At 35.2% G+C, this 23,371-nt stretch overlaps 1 protein-coding gene across 1 annotated transcript in view; it reads left to right on the top strand.

Moving 5' to 3' along the window:
- Window positions 1–23,371, top strand: part of MMP16 (matrix metallopeptidase 16) — a 172,663-nt gene that overhangs the window by 93,142 nt on the left and 56,150 nt on the right. The window contains exon 4 of the mRNA XM_014870751.2: window positions 5,764–6,068. Coding sequence (XP_014726237.1) covers window positions 5,764–6,068 — 305 coding nt within the window. The remainder of the gene's footprint in view (window positions 1–5,763; window positions 6,069–23,371) is intronic.

Genomic DNA, 23,371 nt, shown 5'->3' with positions numbered 1-23,371 from the left:
ACTCCATTACCGAAAAAGCTACAGAGATCTTAATGATATAGTCTTAATCTTTCCCTACTGTTTTTGGCTTTGTCAAGTTACATTGTATAGAATCAGAGAAGAAATTTAAGAAAGCTATGAAGAGATTTTAAAAAATTATTTAAAATTTTAAAAACTTTTCAAGGAGGTATTTATGATTCTCAAAAATGTAGTCACCTTCTCTTTTGCTAGGGAAATAATCCAGTGCTTTAAAGAAGGAGCAATGTGAATCAATAAAGCTATTAGTTTTGTAAAAACAGATCATAAATGTTTATATGTCCATTTTAGACAGTGAATCAATGAAGCCCCTTCTCATCAAGAATTCTGTGCATACTATTCATAATCTGAACTCCTGCAGTCAGTCATTTCTCAATTGCCCAGATTATTCTATCTGCAAAATACTTTTGCAAGTAAGATTGGAGAATGTTCTATAAAAATAAAAGCTTTACCTTGAATTATAACCATGACTTAGAACTTGTAATGATTGAAAATCAAATAATAATTTAAAAGCTATTCTGATTTATTTTTTCTTTCTTAAGAAAGGAAAAAGCTAAATTCAATCGATCAGCAATATGTAATAATTTAATTGGTGTAGGAAACTTAGCTGTAGATAGTCAATATCTTCATCTCAAACCCGCTATAAATAATTTAATCTTTTTCTTGAATTCAGAGGACAATGGGTCAAACCCCAGATAATTGACATTTTCCGTTTACAAGTTAGATATATCTTAGATTTCATTTCTGAAAGAAGATGAAAGGTTTGAACAGGTCTAACTTTATGCTGTTCAGATAAATGAATTAATGCAAGCTGGGAGCTTCAGTAATGCAATGAAAAGTCTTGTCTGGCTTGTTAGCAATAGACTATGCAATTTCAATAGTCTGAATGGTCCATATTGTGCAGAATATGTCAAGTATTTTGCTACTCTTGGGATTTTGTCTCGGAAATCCCATTTCTTTTACATATCATCTTCTTTTAATGAATGTTGAGGAGAATGTTACCCATGAAAATGAAGAGGCAATTTAATTATAAATTCTTTCAATCATGGCAGCAGTAGGTTGAAAATCAAATCCACAGAAAATCAAAAGTAACAGTTTAGGTTTAATCAATGTGAGCAAGAGCTGTATGAACCAAGATAGCACTCTTAGTCTATAGCTACAAAGAGTCAGCAAACTGAAACTGGAAAGAAGTTGAAGCTAAAAAAGCCTCACATCAGCAAGAGATCAGTGAAGCAACTTCATAGAAAGCAATTTCTAGGGAAATAATGGCCCAAAGTGAAATATGTTTTTGCCAGAGGTAATTTATTACTTTCAATAAAAGTTACAGTGTGATTAAAAACCAACCAACCAACCAGCTAACCAACCAACCAACCAGAAAACCCAACATAAAACAAACAAACAAAACCACCAAAACAACAAACTCCAAAAGTGTTGCTTCAGTTTAGGTTTGATTTACTCCAATGACAATTCAAAGGTTGTGTCAACAACTTATTCAAATCTAATGTATGTTTCATTTCATTTTACTTGAACAGTTTAATATCAAGCACAGATCTGTAACTAGATGACTTCAAACAGATTATTGACTGCATCTTTTTACCTACTCAGTTGAAATTCCTGCTCTTTCATCTATTTAAATTTCAGATTGCTGATTTTACACAGTCAAGTGAGGTATATCATGACAATCTTGCAAGGCTCCTGAAGCTGATGCAGCCAAAAATATGTCAGTGAAACATGGATAATTTTTCTTTTAAGATATTTTGGGAAATGAGTGGGAAGGGAAGGAAAACCCAAAGCTTTTCTGAAATCAATAGGACTAAGGATTCTAGGATAACGCTCTCAAAACAGGACTCTTCAGGCAGCTGTAGAAATAGTAAATCAACATGAAAAGTGCAGATCAGTGATAAAATCTAATTGTTCTTGTGGAAGACATGTCTTTTAAAGTTATAGTGCTTGAAGCAACTATCAGGTTGAAAATCATACAAAACCAGCAATAATAACCACAAAAAACATAATAAAGTGATTCATGGTTGTAGTTGCCTAAAAATAACAGCTCTCAAAATTTATTAAAAGTATCACTCAGTTTATTAGTTTGTAAAAAATGTCATGAAAATAAATGTTTCATCCTATAGATTGCCTTTTGGTTAGTAATTACAAGATCTTCAAACTCTTTATAAAGTTGCACTGCCAGTCTGGTCAAGGTCAGCTTTGCATCTTTCTCTCATTTGAACTTCTTTGCTGTGAAATGATCGCTGGGCTTTAAGACTAGGAAAGCAAAACTTAGAAAAAAAGATGGATTTTTATTATGAAGGCTTTTGTCTTGCTATGCTTTTCACCTTGCAGTAAGAGTGGTTCTGAGTTGTCACGTCCTGCACTTACTTCTATTTGAGCTCCATTATCTGGACATGTGGAGTGTAAGATACCCAATTCCTCTATTGTTTTTACTGTCTGTGAGAGTTACCACTATTTCAGGTGACTGCTGGATTTAAGATGTAGATCTAAATGTAATAGGAAAGGGCTCAACTAAGACTTTATTTGCTATTGCAATCATAGGTATAAACAAGAATTTAAAAGATGAGTCCTAGTATCTCTGGTAATTGATAGACTGTCTTTATGGATTGATTTTACTTTACTTACCCCTTGGACTTTGTATGATAAACAGCAGGAAAGAAATGTAATATAACTTGGGTTTCAGATATCTGCATTGGTGAATTATTTTAAGCAAAGTTCCCAGAAAGACAATTTCAATGTTTGTGTTGCACAGTGCTGGTATTTGCTCTTTTAGGATTAAACCCGAATTTTGTTTAATGCATTAAAAATGGGCAGTTATTTTCTGCAAATACTCTTGTATAAGAATAACTGCTGGTTTTTGTATTTTCTCTTTCAAGCAACACTTTTCAATATAATCTTGCCCACTCCAAAATGTTGGTTTGGAAGCCGGAAATCTCTCTGGTTTTAGTACAGAAAGTATGCTTTGAAAAAATATTACTTTACAATGAATCTGGAGATGTAGGATTCTATTACAAAAGTAAGTCAATAGCTGAATCCCATGGAAAATGCTTGCTATCAAAGGTAGTCTAGTGTGAAACTAGATGGCTCAATCACTCAATTTCTCATTTGTAATCTGATTAAAATTTAACTCAATGTGCTGAAACAGCAAGACAATGTAAAATAAGTCTTAACGTTTGAGTCAAACCCTTTTAGACCAATTAATTACTCAATTTAATATCAATACAAAATTCCAATCCATTTTTATCCATTTCTTCATTTCACATAAACTAGCAGAAGACTCTTCTTTTGTTCTGTTTACTTAAGACCAAAGTGGGACTTTGACCAATTACTAACTAAAAAACAAACAGAAAACCAAAAACCCGATAACAAAACAAAACAAAACAAAACAAAACAAAAGCTGCATATTTCAGATGAACTTTTTCTATATCAATATTTCAGTTTTTCTAGACATGCTCTGTTTTCTATGAGAGCCTGTTGATTCATTTGCCATATTCCTTATACATGGCAAATAACAGAGGCTCTAATCCTTCAAAGAGCTCTGCTTGAGGCCATACACGTGCCTTAGGGAGCACACAGCAGGACTGACTAAGGGCACATCTGCCAACTTTGTATTCTTAACATAGCAACAGTGAAGTTTTTGGTAGTGGCAGTATAAGTGTGCCACTGTGATGTGTTTTTTTTTTTTTTATTTCGTGTCACAGGACAGGTTCCAAAACGCTGTACTTTCTCAGGGGCCACAGATAGTAGTTTATGAATTTGCTAATTAAAACATCTCAAAAAACCTGATTCTCAAAGGTGGGAGCTTTCAGAGAGGGGTTCTGCAAGGGCTGAGTTTTGGTCCAGTGTGTCCAATATTTTTTTAATCACAGAAAAAGCAATGCAACATTGATCATAAAATTACTACTGAGCAAATAATTATGAAAGGGCATCATAGAAAGCACTTTAATGTCACATGACATTTACATGATGTAATGTCATGCCTACATATCAGAGGACATTTTCTCTCTGACAGCAAGATCAGTACTGCAGTACTTTATAGTTTGAAAGAGCCAGTTTTAAAAGAAAATTTTAAAATTGGGTTGAATTGAATAAAAACCATAGAAAATATTTGATAGACTGGAGAAAACGTCTTCTAGCCAGAGATTTAAAGAGTTCAAAAATTTTTATTTCTTAGAGACAACAAGAAGGTAATGACTTAGCAGTGCAGAAATGTCTTTTAAATGTCTTTGTATAGGGGGAAAATTTTTGAAGCTCATGCATGTTAGAGAGAAAGGCAGAACAAGAACCATAATACAAGTCTGGGAAATAATAGAATAGGCACAAGTATTGAAGAATTGATTGGTTAAATCACCTTTGGAATAAAACATCAAGGGAAGCAGTGTATTCTCTACATTGTAGTATCTTACAGCCCGTGTTGATATCTCTTTGGAACATATATACCAGCTAGAAAATTATGCTTTGGTTAGACAGGACTATTGGACTCAATACAATAAAATCTTTTTGGGTGGAAGTCCAAAGAGGTAGCTTTATGTTTTCTACATGAAGCTATGAAAAAAATGTATATATGAAGTAAAATCTATAAAATTACACTTGAAAGATTTATTTCCATTTATATAAACATAAATACCATATAATCAAGCACATTTAATGTACCAAACAAATCAATCATTTGAGGTTTATTCATGGAAGTATATTTGTTCTCCTTTAATGTGCCATGCTGTGTAAACTGACAAAAATATTACATGTACTGTACATTTCTGAAATTTGTGCAGACATTCAGTCGTGCGCATGTCAAGTGAACAAAGAGAATCTGATTGCAGCAGTTTCAGAGCAAACACAAACCTAACAGAGTTTTTGCTGCCCATATGAATTGAGTGGAAATGATGCAGAAAATTGGATAGGTCTGAAATTTATTATTGGCATTATTTTCTTGAATTGAATAATGAAAATAAAGATGTTTTTAAAGATGATTTCACTATAATTTATTAACTATGAGAGTAAACTTCAATTCTGATGGGTTTTTTGCTTTTTTCATGTGTATGTCACTTGAAGAAGCAGTGGGGACTGAAATTTCTGTTTAAATACATAGTCTTGAGTTAGCTCTTCTATAAAATGATTTCTCTGATGGATTCTACAGTTTTATGCAAGATTTGCAGATGTAATCAGATCATAAAAGGACATCTTAGCCTGTACTGAAGTCAAAAGGCTTTGTTTCTGATAAGGAATTTATCCAGTTGCAAAAGCAATAAGGCTTTGTGAATACTGGTTGGTGGTCACAGTATGGAGTTCTGCTTTTGTTAATGAACTCACTAATAAGTAAAAATTTCATTTAACTGAAAACATTTTTCTTTTGATCAGAAAGAACATGACATTCTTTAGCTGTGATGGATTCTAATTGTGGTCCAGGAGGTAAACAGTCAGTGGTTGATTAATCTGGTTATCCCACTGTTAAGAATTTTTCAATTTAATATATTTTTAATCTTCTAAATATAAGAGGTTTTTTTGTACTGCTGGGAGTAAGCTCACTAACATAATAAGTTCTAGCTTAAAGGGCTATACAGATTGACACCATAATTCTGCACCAGCTTGTTTAAAAATACTCTTCTTAAAGTATATAATGCCAGAACTAATGTGTTTTATTAAAAGCACAGAGCTTATAATAATTAGGGGGAGATGGTTATAAGCAGTGTCACCGCTGTGTTGAATTTAATCTATGTAATGTTTTTCTCTTTCTTTCAGCATAAAGAACGTCACTCCAAAAGTAGGTGATGCTGAAACCCGTAAAGCCATTCGCCGTGCCTTCGATGTGTGGCAGAATGTAACTCCTCTAACATTTGAAGAAGTTCCTTATATTGAATTAGAAAACGGCAAGAGAGATGTGGATATTACTATCATTTTTGCATCAGGTTTTCATGGAGACAGTTCTCCCTTTGATGGGGAGGGAGGATTTTTAGCTCATGCATATTTTCCTGGCCCAGGAATTGGGGGAGACACTCATTTTGACTCAGATGAGCCATGGACTTTGGGAAATCCCAATCATGATGGTAAGAGAGGATTTAATTTTAAACAATATACGTATATAAACATATATTTAAACAATATACGAATATACGTAAGTGGCATGAATTTTCAGCTAACAGAACTACTTTCATATTCCCCTGTTCCTAAAGTCACATGGTTTTCTTTCCTTGGTTAACATTACTTTTGAAATATATTCGGTTGATCGATCTCTTTGAATCCAAGGCAGAAAAGTATCTGAATGTAATGCAGTATGAAAACATGTTTTGCTTGAAAAACATTGAATTCTTATTAGGAAACTTCATGATTATTCAAATATTGTACTTGTGAATATTTACCTAAACTACTTTAGTTTTACATTTTTTAGCATGTCAATCTTATTTAGGTTTAGGGAAAATGTGGAATATTCTTTAGCAGTGATATAAGAGGTTAAGAACTACTCCAGCTATCCACCAGTTCTGTGGATACCAGTGTACATAAAACCTAATCTTCAGTTTGTATCTGTGATGATACAGTGGCAGCATTTAAAAGCAGATCTTAAATGTGCCATTCCAAGAGCAGAATTGGCGTTTCTCAAAAAGTTTTAAATGTCTTTTGGAATTGTTGATTTTAACATGTTCAATTTACTTAAGCAGTACATTCCCCATAGTCAAATATATGACTGCAGAGCATTTGACACACCTAAAATTTACCAAATAAAGACTAAATATACCCTTTAAAGTTATTCTTCACAACTACAATCTGGCCATTGCAAAGCTCTAAGGTGATGTGACTTAATCACTGCCATTATCTGGGAATGCTAATTTAAAGCTAAGTCTAACTGCATCTCTGCACAAGACTGTCAAAGAAGTGATTTTCTATAGACATATTCTGTGTTTGATGTTGTGACAGGTTTTGTTTCCAAGCAGCCTCAGTTTTCCTGGTAGATCTCTCTAAGCCAAAGTTACATGAAGTTTGAGACAGCTCTTCAGCAAACAATGATGCACAAAAGAAGATGCACAGATACACAGATAGGATATTTCTGGCATACAAAAGATGATAGAGGACAAGAAGTGCAGGACTGTTTATTTCAATGTTGCACTGAATTTGGGAATGATGAGAGGCTTTATCTAGTTCCTGTTCTTTCCACATCTCACCTGCGATCTTCCAAGTAAAATTCAGAGCTTTTTATGTAGCAGTATTTGTAGCCTTTGTAGTATTTGGAGTCTGCAACAAAACCTTAATTTAGCATTTTAGGAGTATAAATATGGTGTTGTGACTATTCCATTGGTGCAATACTTCTGCTGTGCCAGAGCCAGTTGAAGCAAGAGCTGTGTATGGCACTGTGAAAGCCCTCAGTTGTGCAATAGGTTCAAGACACTTCTTTCTTGTGACACAGGCCCTAGATTCTTACTTTAGCAAAAACTGTGGTACTGCACAGCTCATATTTGCCCTCTTCACACATTTAGCTCAAAGGAGCACTGGTGGGAGTCCTCTGTTTGTGCAGTTCAGGTGCATCATCAGTCACAGCTGAGGGTGGGGGTAAATGAAGGTGATTTTATGTGTCAGGTGTTTTATGTTGGTTGGAGACCAGCACCACATATAATGTTTAGTGGTTTTGGAGCTATTGCTTCAAGCACTCGGGTAAATCTACAGGTGTGTGTACATTGAAGTCAGGATGTCAGTTTAATTGGGTAACTCTTTTGGAGCAGTTCCACTCCTTGTATAAAAGTGAATGAACTTCTGCTTGTCTCATTCTCCTTTAACTTAAACAATTCTCATAGTGCAAAATGGCACTTATTTCTTTATATGACTTTTGAGGTTGAGTTTTGTAGAAAAATTTTCAAAAGCTATTGCTTGTATTAATGAATTTCAATATATTTTAATGAAAAAAATCTAGGGAAAGTAAATTGGTGCTATGCCTAAAACTGTGCTTTTATGTATCTTAGAACTTTGAACTTTTATAATAACAAAGTTTGCTATCTATATCACGCAGGTTTAAGAGTTGTCATTGGAAATTTTTTCTGCAAATTTAATAACTTATGTACTTCGGTGTGCTCATAAATACCTTTTTGGGAGACACATAGTCCTGATACAATATTCACAGTAAAAGAAATGGAAGATTTTTTGAAAATACATGATAAAAATATCTTACCAATGCAAGTCCTCTGAAGAATTTTGACAGCTTCTAGTTTCATTGTGGAAGTGATGGGAACCATGGTTCATAGGTCGTAGTTGTTGTCCAGCAAAAACTCCCCTCTCACTGTAAACCTAGAAACAGCAATATCTGTGCATTTCATCTGAAAATGCAGAGCGCCTGTTTGACTGATTAGTGACTTTTAGCTATCAGGTAGGCCAGGCTTTCTTCATTGCCTTACTGATTAGCTTGTGTTTAGGAATCCTGGAGGATCATGCAGGTTTTGGGACTCTTTGGTCTTATTTGGGTTAGGTTTTTTTTGTTGTTGGTTTGTTTTTATTTGTTGGTTTGTTTGGTATTATTTGTTGTTTCTGTTTTGGTTTAGTTTGGGGCTTTTGTTTGTTTGTTTTTGGAGTTTTGGGGTTTTTTTGTGGGGTTTTTTTGGGGTTTTTGTTTGTTTGTTTGTTTGGGGTTTTTTTTGTTTGGTTGGTGGGTTTTTTTGTTTGTTTGTTTTTGGGTTTTTTGTTTGTTTGGTTGGGTTTTTTTTTGTGCCTGGGAAAAATTTCCAGGGGGAGAAAGAAGACAAACATGCCTTTTGGGATTGACAGGAAAGAAAGACTTACAGCTCTCTTAGGCTTCCTATCATTTTGAGCTGTCTCAGAACACTGAAAAGCAGAAGATTAGAAAATATATATGTGACATTAGCTATGAGTCATTTTTCCCAGGTGAGTGTCAGTTTTAAGATCCATTGCTCCAATAGTCTAGTAGTCATCTTCATGTAATATTATTTGAAATCCAGTAGAATGGGAAAAAGATTTGATGATTTATTTTTATTTTTAAACTAACTCTCACCCCAAGGGGCTGATTTTCTCTGATTCCTATTCCAGTATCCCAGAGAGATTCAAAAACTCAGAGCAACTTGTTTACTTAGCAGTAAGAATGCAAAAATAAGGTCCTTTGGAAAAGTCCTAGCCTCATTCTTCACCTTGTACTGTTCTAATGAAAACAGTTTATGTGCCATCTATCTCAGAAAAGAGAGGCAACTTAATGAAATGCTGTCATAAACTGTTGGGGTTTTTTTAAGTAATTTTCTTTCCAAATAAGGAATCATATACAGAATCAGTATTCTGAGTATAGTTGATTACTATAGCTATTTATTCTGACTACTTAATTGCAGTGTTTTCATACTTCAGGTTTTTGTTTGATTTGGTGTTTTGTTGGGGTTTTTTTCATATCATGTTTGATTTTCTTGTATTTTTCTTTGCATTAATAATACTCTAGACTCCAAGGACAGTTGCAATAGAAATACATCATCTGCACAGTGCATTGCTGCGTTCCTTTGTTCTCACTTCAATGCTATGTTGTCTTATCAATCATGTTCTGCAAAGAGGTCTGTGCTTTGACTCCTCCCTCATCCTGAAGAATGAATGAATGAATGAGGCTTTTGTAGGAGTAAAGACTAATGGACCTGTCGCTCAGGAAAAAACCTCCTGTCATACAATTTTACACTTGCAGGCTTTCTGCAAGGATATATTTCTTTGCTTTCATAATACCCTGTAAGCGGAGTACAGCTGGTACCTTAACTCCAGCTGAGCTCTGGTGGTCTTTTCTCTGAATTTCCATTCATGGTGCTGCAGGTGATCCTAGAAATATTGCCAGTAAGAAGGACAATAGATTAACCATCACAGGGAAGCATTGGAAGCAGGGACAGGATTTCTTTTGCCAGGGAATGAGAGAGATACTGGAGGATAAAATATTATGCACTTTTTTCTTTTTTTTCCTTTTCTGCCTTTTTTTTAATAAGGAAAGGGAATGCTATTCTTTCAATACTTTATGCAAAGTGTGTGTATTGGACTGTAGTTTTCCTTCAGTCAGCTCTCATCTTCTAGTTTCCCTTTTAGCACAGCTGCTTTTCAAGTTCCCGTGGGAGTAGTCTGTTTTTACTTACAGTAGACTCCCATTTCCTTTATGATCTGCCAATCTAGACTTCAGGTGAGATAAGAGCCTTAGCTTTTTTAATTATTTGGGACAGGATGGTTTCTTCATGCACCTTAGAAAGTATCTTCTTCTCCTAGGCAGTCTCAATTAAAGCTCAGGTTATTCTGGTAGTGCTTGGCAGATACAGCAGCAGAAGAAAAAACACTGTTCAGGAACAGCAAATCAAAATAGATAGGATTTTACAGGAAAATGTTTCACAATGCATAGACTTAAAGATGTAAAAAGGTAAAGGAATAAGCAGGAGATAGAAATCATGTTGCATAAGTAGATATCTGAAAAATCAGCACTTTTAAGAAAAAGATTAAATTCTTATTTTCTTTTGAACTTAAGAACTGGAAATGGAAAAAAAAAAACAAAACCACCCCCCCCAAACAAAACAAAACAAAAAAAACCCAAAACAAAACAAAACAACAAAAAAAAAAACCAACAACAGCAACAACAAAAAAACACAACAACCCAAACACCAAACAAAAAAAAAGACAAGAAAAAAGAAAGAGGAAGAAACCTTAATATACCAGTCTTGAGACTGGGAAGAGATTTCCTTGTTCCCATGACTCCAGTCCATTTAGGTGATATATACTCTCATTGTTTTTAAATTAAAAATTTATGGACAATGAATGATGTATCTAAATCCAGAAAAGGACAATGACTTCTTCCTAGAAGTGGCAATAATTTGGAGATATTGTACTGTCAAAACTTTTGACAAAAACCTTTTTCAAAGTATTTTCTTCAATGGCAATATTTCAAATATTTCAAATAGACTGTGATGAAATTCAAAGTCACTGCTAGTGAGCATCTGGGATAGCTACTGTCTTCGTAAATTTTCTAGTAGCTTGAAGAAAAATCATGTCTTATGTCCTGTGTTTCTGTACTGAAACTGAAAGGAACATCTTTTTAGCCTTATTGCACTGGTTTATCAAAATCGATTTCACATTTGTCTGTCTACATGTACTTAAGTTAGTTTAAACCTTTTTTAAAGCTGTTATTTTTTTCTGGGAAGTTACTGAATGCATCTAAACCCATTTAAGGGAGTGTTAAACCAGTTTAAATTGAGAGTGCACTACTTTTAACTAGATTAATTTAAGATTGACCTACTTGCACAAGTGCAGCTTTTTAAAAATGGCATGATTTAGAAGTGCTTGGGGAAAACAAGGATTTCTTGGGAGCTTAGTTTTCAAGCACATTAGACATGATATGTAATGTACCAATTACTGGATAAAATGTGACCACAGAACTGTGTCTTCCAGCAGCAAAAAATATTTGGCAAAAACTAAGTGTAGATAAACACAGTAGATCAGTAGTGGTAATTTGATACTGTTATCTTCATATCAGCAAGAGAGATAGAAGTCAAACTAAAATATGTTCTTTTTTACCTCTGTAACAAATTTACCAGGGTAGATACTGTACCATACTGAAATTCTGCAGAAAATAGGTCTTCCATCAAAGAGCATATGATAAATAATAACAAGTGGAACTCCCTTACAGAAGTAGTAGATGGTTTTAGTGTACAGTGACATATAAGGAGAATGTTAGGGCAGAGTACTTACATACATATGGGGTATTTGTAACTTGTGTATGCATAAAACTCCGTCTTTGGGAAAACAAAATTCAAGAATTCAGTTTTGTTTAATTTTTGTTAACTCTACAGCATTCAAAAAATTATTCAAGTTTGGAGGCAATAACAAGAAAACAAACAAAGAAACCTGTCACTTTGTACCATGCTATTTGTAGATTGCCAAGTAAAAGCTTCTTGGACCTGATGCAAATACAGTGTCTTGTGCAATGTACTTGTCCTCAAGTTAGTGCGTAGATTCTGCTGTGGGCACTGTGCTGGCAGCCAAGAAAAATTTATGAAAATCCTGATCTCTGAACTGCATAGATCAACTTGTAGTAAATTTCTTTTGGCTGCCAGTGTGGTTGACACAGTGCAGGAGATATATGCTGTTGGAAATGTGAACCGGCGGAGTTGTGAAAACCATCTCCTAAGGGAGCTCTGTGTCTTGAACAGTGCTCGTGCTGTGGCTTGGTATAAAGGAAGCCAAGCATTTCAGATCAAAGGAAGCTCTGTATTACAATGTTAACATGGCTTTAATTTCATAAAGCATAGTGCTCTTAATTGATTATGTATGTTTTTAATAAGCAATTATCAACATCAAATTTGATCTGTAACCAAGCAGTGTGACCTTCCAGTTGTCACATGCTTATTTTCTAGTTCTGCACTAGGATAACTATGTAAAAGATTAATATCTTGTTTGAATTTTTTATTTTATAGTGCTTGTGTATTTGCTTTGTAAACAGAGAATTGCAAAAGTGGGTTCAGATCAAAGGTTATCCTATAAAATATCCTATCTCCAGTTAATAGCTATTAACAGATACCTAAAGAAGAGAATACGAGCAGGGTAAACATATGGCAGAAAAACCCCAGCATATTCCCTCTTAGCTTCCAGTAATCTGTGGCTCATTGAATTTCTGAGGCACAGGCCATATTTTTGTGTTTAGTAGCCTATGAGGGATTTCCTTTCATTAATCGGTGTAATCTCTTTGAACTCACATAAGCATTTGGTATCCACAACATCCTGTGACAATATGTCCTGTAGTTTAAGCTGATGTGAAATACTACTTTTTTTCTGATTTTTTAAGACAGATGGATGCTCGTATTGTATGGAAGTAATTTTCTAATAATTTTATCTTTACCATTCATATTTTATGGGCCTCTGTCATATCTTGTTTGCAGGATAAAGAGACTAAGACTGTTGAATTACAGCATTGTTTATATATAATTATAAGGTTAAGGAAATACAACTTCCATTTTAAATTGAAACTGTTTGAGTACAAAATGAGGGAATTAGCAATATTATAAAAGATGACAAACCCGAACTATTGCATTTATAATATTACACAAATGATGAAGATGCCAGGATAATATTTCAAAGAGCTTTGCAAGTTGCAGGCGTATTGAATAACAATTGACTCCTTTAATGTCATCATTTTCCCTGAAATCCAATTTAATTCAGGAATCAATTAACACAAATAATACTTTCTGTCACTAAACCACAGCGTTTTCAGTATTTAAAAAGAAACCAGTCTTTCCCTTATCAGTAAGTGCATTTTGTGCTGATAGAACATCCTCTGTCCTCAAACTTTCCAAACCTTCTTGGATTTACTTGCTGATGTGCACCTATCCCATATGAAGTCAATCCACGATCGTACCTAAAATCTTAACTCTCAGATATCCACTGTCTGATGAATAAAATGTATCCTTGAAAATACTATCATGATATGCAAAGCTGCACTGGAGATCAGAAAGATCCCTTTCAGCTGTTGAAGAGATGGGAAACTATTAAAAAAATAATAAATGGGCCTGGCTGCTTGTGAGGACTCAGTCACTGGACATGGGACTATGCAGATAGAAGAGGACCTGTCTCCTGGACCCCATCTACTGGCTGGAAGCCAGATGATGGAAAATGTTAACTGTTGGCAAAGTACTGACCTCATTTTTGTAATTTTTGGGGTGGATTTTGCTTTCATGGAACACTCTTTTGGCTTTGAGGAAAGCAGTTCATTTGCATGTTGTTAAAAGGGAAATCTGTTTAAAACTGGCAGTCAGTGAAAGCAGTCTTGTGGATGAATCCAGCCCCATGTTCTAGATGTATGTTTGACTAGATGTTTTTAATACATCCCAGGGACTCTCAGTGTGTAATATCCTAGTCTCAGCTTCCTTCTTGGCTTAGCATTTCTATATGCCCTATTCTGCAAAATGAAAGAGGGGCTGGGAAATATCTTAAGAGAATTGACTTTGTGATATTCTTAAAGCAATGGGATTGTGGACTTAGATGCACATCTTACATCATGCTTTTCATGTCTGTGGAAGCAAGGTGATATTTTAAAATGTAGCTTAATTGCCAGAGACAGTCCTGATGCAGGTTACAAACCAGAAAGGCAGCACAGCTCGAGTCACCAAATTGCATATTGCTTCCATCGTGGAGTGGGTAAACACAGATCATTGCAATCCTTTGTGGAGCAGTTAGGGAAGCTGCAAACTCAGCTATCCATTCAAACTGCCACTGGAGGTTATTTGCCACATACCAGGGCCAGCAGAACTTGCTTGCTTGCATTTGCCATCTGCCTCAGTTTGCAATCAGCCAGCCTATCTTAAACTGCTAATGAAAAGTGTTAAAGCGGATCTGGCTGACTTTGCATGGAAATAAATGAGGAAAGTTCACATTGTCTGTTACATCGACTTTGCTGCCAAGGAAACATCTAGCTGAAAGGCAGCATGGGTCCTTGCAGACAATTTTGGCAGCATTTGCACCTACAATCACTGGGGGAAAAAAAACCTGCCTTTTTTTTTTTTTTTAATTTTAAAGATGTTGTTGTCTTAAATGACTGTTTATGCACCAATAAAGTCAAGTTTATCTACGCAAATGGATTCATTTAATCAGACCCTAATATATATTAGGAGAACTGAATATATTAGTATATTAGGAGAACCAAGTTTACATGGGGAAATATAGTTGAAAAATGTGAAATTTGCTTGAAAAATGTTTGTTGAAGTGGCTAATAAGTTGAAACTAACAGTGTTGGAGTTTTTGATTCATTTTCTCTTATTGTCTTTCTCATTTTCCCCTGAAGTATATGAGAAAAGACCATTGGGAAACCATTTTTGTTCAGGCAAATAGATTTATTTTAAATGAATCCAAATATAAAATGTAGGCCAGCTTGTTTCTATGACCCTACAACCTCACACACAAATACCCTCTATCACTACATATACAAAAAACAAACAAACAAATAAATACTCCTACCTTATTTTTTCCTCCTTTTAGAAAGAAGCTTAGCAGATTTGGAGTACTGAATCTGAGAGAACTTCATATAATTCTTACATGTTTCAGAAAGTTTTAGAGAATGGGGAAAAAAGGAAATAAAAAACTCATGTTCCATTGCTTTTTATTCTTATCCTCTAGGTATTTTATAAGTGTTTACCATCAGCCTAACAGGCAATATTTCTTTAAAATGCATGATACAAACTAATAGTAGTGCTAATAATAGAGGAACTGCCTTATGAGCTATGAGATTTCACACCAGAGACTGAGTGTTAGGTTCTTGAAAGATTATTTGCTATGGAGAACTTGTGAAAAGCTGTATCTCAAACATGTTGAGTTCAAAATAAAAAAAAATAAAAAAAAATCAGAGAGAAAATTCCCTTTATTATTGCAAATAGGTCGAAACAAAGTTTACAACTAAAAAATCAGCTAATGAATGAATGGCTTGAAATTTTTTTTCTTTTCAGTCTGGTCTCCTAGTAGCGGTAATTTAGGAAAGAGGCATTATCTATGAACCTAAAATTCTCCCTTTAGACAGAAAGTGACATTTCACTCATTTAAAGCAGGCATCAGGCTTAGCATTCCAACTCCCATGTGATCCAGGGTACCTCAAGTCTCTGTTTGTTGCTAGGGCCACTTAATGGAGACTTCTTCTTCAAGATAGCAGATTTAGGAAATACCAAAGATGCTCTATGAATATTATTACTGCGTTACCATCTCATTTCTCCTGCCTTTTTAGGGGCATACAGATTCTGAAAAATCATGTTGCCAATTAATATGGATGTTGTCATGGTTTCCTGAGAGAACGAGACCAGAATTTTACAGTAATTGCATATTTGATTGCATATTTATTTATTAAGCAGAAATGTAATGGATATTGAAAAATTAGAGAGATGTAGATAATCCAAAAAATAAGATAACACTATATCTGAAATTTAAGAATAGTATATAATTAAATAATGAAAGATTTTCTACATTAGTGTTCTCAAGTCTAATCTGTGATTTTTTCTGACAATTCTTCAGTACAAAATGCTAAAAACATATGTTCTTGAGACTAAAATGATTTTAATCTATATTTAGACTTCTTCCTAACTGTTTGGATTCCCAAAAGTGCTGAACAGGTAACACCAATAGCTGGAAACATATTCAGCTAAAACATTAAGTTGTGAAAAAAGATGAAAGCAGAAAAATAAATAAAGGTTAAAAAAATAAAAGTTAAAAGAGCAACACTTTTGTGCGAAATATTTTTGTTTGGTTGTTTTGGGGTTTTTTTTAAGTTTAAAATCTCTCTTTCAAGTCAGCCTATGCTAAGTACTTCCTGGGTTTGTACAGATATCACTTAAGTCCGGATCCTCTATTTCTATAATTAATGTTTTGCCAGTGACTTAAAAGAAAAGACCTAAGTCAAAAGCCAGAAGACTTGAGGGGGTGGAATTAATCTGACCATATGTTGATGTTTAAATCTGAGTTAATCTCATGGAGTCCCTTTAGAGTTATAGGAGAGATATATTGCCTTCCTGGGTAAGGTTTGTTGCATCCTGAAGTAGGTGTCTAAAACAAACTAGATGAATCATGTTCTGAAATACCTGTTTGTCATCTCTTGCTGTGAGAGGTGCAGGTAGAAACATTTGTCTTACAGTGTTGAGTAGCTAGATAACTTCCACTAGTGCCATTTCAGGTTTTAATGGTAAGTGACATTTCAGTCTGTAGTGATAAGAACTTCACAATAGCAACACCAACTGGGGTCAAAAGAAATCTGTCTCAGCCCCAGAGATGACTGTTTTGGGAGCAGTTCAGTATAGCAGGCAGAAAGGGCAGTTGCAGGCATAGGCTGTTCCCTGCCCCTCTCCTTATGGTAAGACAAACACTCTTGTTGGTCTGAATACAGTAATTCACAAGTGGGTTGCACGTCTGAAATTTAGAATGCATAGCTGGTAGTATGGTAATGTGTAAACATACTTTTAGTCTCCCATTTCTAAGAATCATACAGAGCACCTTTCTTGTGATGCAGCTTAGAAATGGATACTATGTTAGGATGAGGAAATGGGATTACCACTGAGTATTCAGGATGCTGAAGATCCAGTAGTGACATGGAATTAATATTAGCTGTGCTCCAACTAGCAGTGCTAGCAGAAGCAGCAAAAGTAGTAGGGCCTGAGCTTCAGGAGGAATTAGCAACTAAAATACATATATAATCAACAGATTATCAACTCCTCAGCTGTTTTTTGTTTTTAATGACCACTTGTAACACTGGCAGGGCTGGCTGTAGTGGCTTGCAGAAGTGCAGAGATGTGGACCCAACCTCCCTGAGTGTGGGATGTGGCACAGCACCTGTGGGAAATTGTGGCCCCAGTGACTCTATGTTCAGATCTCTGCTTTCCCAGTGGGAAGCTCTGGTCTGAGAGCCATCAAACATGGAACCTCCCTTCTTCCTGCTGGGGCCAACTGCTGTTGCCCCAGGCTGGGGTCATGCTGAGCTTCTAATTCAGAGAAGGGGAAATGCTAGGACTGACTTCTTCCCTGGCCTTCACTCTCATGTAAAATCTCTTCTGGACTTTGCCAGAGGCAACGAACTCCTGCCTTCATCTTCCTCTCTAAGGAAATTCTTGTATAGTCTTCCTTCTGCTGGGAGGCCCAGGAGCATGGCTTGGCTGCCTGACCATCTTGTCCTCTCCAGCATCCTTTGCTCTGCCCCCTCCAATCTGTCATCCTGGGGGCTGCCCCTCCAATCTGTTATCCTGGGGGCTGCCCCTCCATGGCAAGGGCTCAGTCATCTCCATGCCACCAAGTGCCAAGAGTCACTAGTGTGAAATGACCCCGAGTTCTAGAGAGGCTTACAGTGGTCCCTCTAGCTAGAGGATCATAGAGCTGTATGGATATAGAATCCTAGGATCTTAGCAGCAGATTCTCCAATAGATCAGAGCATTTCATATGAGTAAATTTTAACAAAGTAAGACCTAAGTAGCAGATTTGTCTTTCTGTCATTTTCTCTGTATACACAATCCCCAGTTTGAAGTTGTCTCAATTTAAAATATGGTGCACACTTGGATCAGGTTTCCCTTTGAAGTCTGCAGACTTCTTAGAAAACTTGTCTGCTTTTCAGATCAGAGAACTTTTAATGATTTTTTTCTTCTAATCACTTTGCCAATTAGGATTCAAAATTCCCACTTCTTTTTGTCACTGGTTTAATGAAAAAGACCCAAACCATGGACAAATCCATCTCGACTTTTTTTTTTTCTTAATGTGAAATAAAAAAAGCAAAGTAACAATGAAGAAAGAATTGTTCATATAAAAACTTTATCTATAAATACCTCTATGTCACTGTTTTAAAACTCTCAAAATCTTGTGTCCGTGTTAAGAGAAAATGGTACACTAACAATAACCTGGTTTTGGTGGGTTTAATGTGAGCTAATTTAGAGGATATTATAATTACTCTCAGTAGTTTACTGGTACAGGGTAAAAAATTTATCAAACGAAAAATTAGCCAACACAAGATTTACACATAAATTAAATTCTGTGTGCATTCTGTTGTGGGGATTCAGTGATCTTTAGGACTCTTTCAGATTTCTAGGAGGTGGTGAGATGCTAGAACAGGTTGCCCAGAGGAGCTGTGGATTCCCCATCCCTGGAAGTGTTTAAGGCCAGGCTGGATGGGGCTCTGTGATGGTCTCTGGAAGGTGTCTCTGCTCCTGGCAGGAGAGTTGGAACTGAATGGTCTCCAAGGTCCCTTCCAACCTAAACCATTCTATGCTTCTGTGATTTCTGCCCCATGACAGATTACATCTATTGTGAATATTTACACTATGACTTTGACCTTCCTCTTAGCATTTACAAATATTTCTTCAGAGGAGGACGCACAGAACATAGGGGTAAATGAATACAAATTAAACAAAAAGAAGCCACGGTGTTAAGAAATCTGCACTTTGGCTGAGTGGCTTAGAGGCTTTTTATTTTTGCAAAACAAGGGTTCAATTTTAGTACAGCTTCGTGCACAATTAAGGTTCTCTTGCATTTATTCTCACCCTAAGTGCCACTTAGGTGGGGTAGAAAGATGTACATTCCGTTCACATGAGTGACCCCCAGGGACGAGACCATGGAGGATAGCTGAGAATTGTGTCATGCATGCTCTTCTCATGTACATATCCAAATCTTCAATCCCAGCATGTGTTCATTTTCACTGCCTTCAGAAAGCAAGTTTAAGTACTTCTCTAGCTTATTTTTCCCTCTAAAAATAAAAACATAAACAAAGACAGGAAAGAGTATAATAAGTAAGGCTGTTACAGTATTTGCAGCATTTGTAATAAGAAGACCTTTTCTAGCAAAATGCAAAATTCCACTCAAATTTGAATTTATTTAAGATAGTTATTGTATAAACACAACCATGAATATACTTTTTTTCATTCTGTTAATCAATATGGCTTTATTACTAGTAGAATGAAAATGAGAATACTATGCAAATTAAGTAGTGGACCTGAGTGATGAAGAAATTAATCCCAGCAGCTAGAGATTCAACATAAATGTGGGAGTTTTAGTTTGCTAGGTTTCCTGTCACAGCAGGGTTGCCTCAAAGTATAAAATAAAGCCATAAACATTATATTTTCAGAAGGAACACATACCATCACACTGAAGCAAGCTCTCATGTCTTTTCTACCTCCCCTAGGATCATCTCTAGCTGCTGCGCTTGTCTCTCTTTGGGGAAGTTGGTATTGATTCACTTGTCAGAATGGTTTGCAAATTTTTTCACTCCTAGTGATTTAAACTGTGAGAAAAAGTGGAAATATTCTTATATCCAAGCTTTTTATAGAAAGGAATTTAAGAATACATAAAGTAATTAATTCCACCCATTTCAAGCAATTTACTAAATGTTGTAGAATGTGGTTGTAACAGATCTAAGTAGTAAGTCAGAAATTCTTGTCTTTTGCATGTCTTTGCCTTCTAAAGTACAGGCTGATATGAGTTATAAAAGAAGGTGGGCTCCTGACTTCTTCTAAATTATGCCCAAAATATGCAGAAAGAGTAAAGCACTGCCAGGATGGACTCACAGGCCGCTAAACTCAAATGTTCTCATCATATCTCATCAGTCACCTGAAGACAGCCATGCTCTGTAGTAACGTAGCCTTGTCAAATTTCAAGCAAGCAATCTTAAATTTTCCAGTAATCTGTTAATCTTTTTAAAATAGAATAGTTTTTCAAAAATATACACATATGGGTGTAGGTATTCTAACTTACAGACACTGTAATTAGTACAGACTTTGTATGTAACAAACTGTCTGTACCTCCCATTCTGTCTCCATATATATGTATGTACACATATACATATATATATATATCTCACTAAGCCTACTGGAAAGGAGTTTATTATGCATTTTATGTATTAATAGAGTGAAAGAAGACTTTTTATGTCACTGTATTTTGTCACATTGAAAAAGCCTAAATATATAGATATATTGTTGAAAAATGATTGTTTAAAATACAGTGTGTAAAAATAAATAGGCCAAGTTCTAGAAGAAAGTGAATATGCTCTATATGATACGTTTTTATTTAAAATTACAAAACATTAGTTTTGTTCTTCATTTTTCAAAGGTGCTCCATCCATCTTTTAGCAAAATTATCTTTCCAAATAAACACCAAGCTACCAAATCTTAGTGCCAATAGCAGATGTCTGAGATAATGTCAAGGAACTATATATGATTTCTTAGACTGGAAAATGTAACACCTTTATTTGGGTAAGAGTATTCCTATGATTTACATTTAGGTCCATGTATACTCTCAATATAGGATATATGTACATATATGGTGCTTATGTAAGTACATAATGTATATGCTAAGTTCTGCTGTATTGTAATAAGGTCAGAAAGAAAGAATCTTCTTTTATGACTGACTTTTGAAACAGCATCTTCAAAATTCTGTCCTGTCTGGAAAGGATAATAATAACAAAAATAAAACTTTTTTTTTTTTTCTTTTTTTCCTTTTTGTATTCTATGTAGAATAAGACTCTTACTCTATAGTTTGTAGCATTTCATCTGTTTGGATGCATCAAGTAGTACAAATGAACAGAAGAATGAAAATGCAAATTCTGCATACATCAAACAGAAAATGATGGGTATTTTGTGTGTGTGCAATATTTCTGATTAATTAAGTTTGCCTTTGAGATACTGTCTTGTTGGTAATAGGACTATAAAAAGTCTTGTGTAGATTTAAATTTCAGTTTGATATGAATTTAATTAGAAAACATTTATCTACATCATGAAAAATGAAATAAATAGTCTTTGGAAGAACGAGTGTCTATGTATAAAATATTTTTGTATTTTACAGTTTGTTTGTAAGTTGAAATTCAGTTTCTAAGGTTTCTTTTTCTTTTCCTTGGGATGCAAGTCTTCATAATTGAGGTCACATGTTAAACCATTAAGTTATTGCTTTCATAAATTGAACTCGTATACCATTTAAAATGGAAATTAATATCTTCAGAACCAGGTTTTCTTAATAACTTGCTGTAGACAAACATATTAGCTTTGTTTATCTGTAGATGTGAAAAATAGTGTATATATTAGCTATAGGGAAAGGCTTCCCCATACAATATGCTCCACACTGCTGGCTGTTGAATATTTGATATATTAAAACATATTTATATTCTGGAGTTTGGGCAGTGTTTGTAAAGTCAGGCAGATTTAGTGCCTAAAATAGTTTATAGCCTCAGAGAAAAGTGGCAGTATAAAAATAATAATTTTATCTTAGTTCTTTACACATAGTATCTTTTTTTTTCTTCCCCTGTGAAATCAAACTTGAGATGAAATAAGAAAAACAATCACAAACTTTTTAAGCATACAGCCATTCTATTCCAAACCTCCATGCTAATCGGAAACACAAGAATAGAGATGCACAAGTTTTGGACTCATGAAATATATTTTCCAGTATTTTTCTACTACTTATGGATATACAACAAGATGTAACTTAGACTATCACAAAGAATATTCACCATTGTATATCCTTCAGTAGCAACTCTTTGCTTTAAAAATCACTGTAGTCATATGCTATTAACTCTGTTGTGACTTGTTAGGTGGTGCTTCATTTTTCCATGTGGACTGAAATATGTCCTACTTGGATAATGTATACTGAAATATAGAATGATTTGTGACTCTCTCCTTCAGTGGTGGCAACTGAAAATGTAAAAACTCCCCAATATCATTAGGATAACAAAGTCAGCCTGAGCGAATAGGATTGCTCACTTATTTTTACACTTCTTCAACTTATTCTGAGTACTGACCAAGGAATTGAAGGTGTGCTACCATCGACCTTGTAGTCACAAATACATTTCTCTGCAGCTTTGTGAGAAAGAGCAAGACTTACAGAAGGTTGTCTTTCTGCACTCTCAGGAGCTTTCTGCAGTAACATTGAGGTACTCAGGGCAAGTCAGCTCCCTAAAGCAAAGAGACACTGAATAATCATTACCTAATTAGAGAAATCTAATCGTATGCAAAGCAAAAAGGATGGAAACTAAGGTAGTAATAAGGCCCTACCTGTACTAGACTCAGACAGCTCACCTTGGGCTGGTTTAAACCTGAGTTTCAATTGCACTCACTAAGTTATTTGGGTCAGTTTAAATTCAGGATGCCCTGGAGACAATCATGACTCTTGATGGAAATTGTTATGAATAATGGGGCTATTTGGCTACAAGTAGAAAATATGTTCCCTGTTAAATCATTGTCACCCCAGGCAAGAATATTATTCTCCCAGCTCTTTCCTGCGACCTTCTCCCTTCCCCCTTATTCATTTGCTCAAGGGCTGTTCTGCCTTTGCCACACTTAATGGCTCCCCTGATGGCTACAAGTTGCATTGCGTCAGGTGGAAATAAAGACTAAATCCAGAGGGGCAGTCAGACACTGAATGTAATGTTTGGGGGTTTTTGGTTGGTTGGGTTTTTTGTTTTGTTTTGTTTTGTTTTCTCTTTACGTAATGTCCCCTATCGAAAAGACAAAAGGAGAAACAGCCAGCCACTGCATAATATCTGTTGTCTGACATGGTCCCACTGTCACTTACTACTACTGTAGAAATGCTCTACTATATGCTCATTATCTGTGATTCTGGAAGGAAGATATGCCAGTAGCTGAAAGGCAGTTTGATTTGTTTCCCTGTTGCTATGTATTTCACGTCTTTCGGATCAACATGGAACAAAATGTAGGAATTGCTGGAAATCTGTAAGGGGACTCAATAAGGGCTGAGAACCAAAGGATGTGTTGATGCTTCATGTATTGCATAACTGGCACAAATAGAAGTAGTAGACTCTTCCAAGACTGTTGATTAACTGTGGTTTCTTGACATTTTAGAAATTATAACTAGTTAACTTCCCAGGCTTCTTGCCTCAAACAGTAGAGGTAAAACATGTAGAAAACTG

Source organism: Sturnus vulgaris, chromosome 1 (assembly GCF_052056855.1).
Source record: "Sturnus vulgaris isolate bStuVul1 chromosome 1, bStuVul1.hap1, whole genome shotgun sequence".
NCBI lineage: Eukaryota > Metazoa > Chordata > Aves > Passeriformes > Sturnidae > Sturnus > Sturnus vulgaris.
The sequence above is the reverse complement of the archived record's forward strand: the minus strand, read 5'-3'. Positions and strand labels throughout refer to the sequence as shown.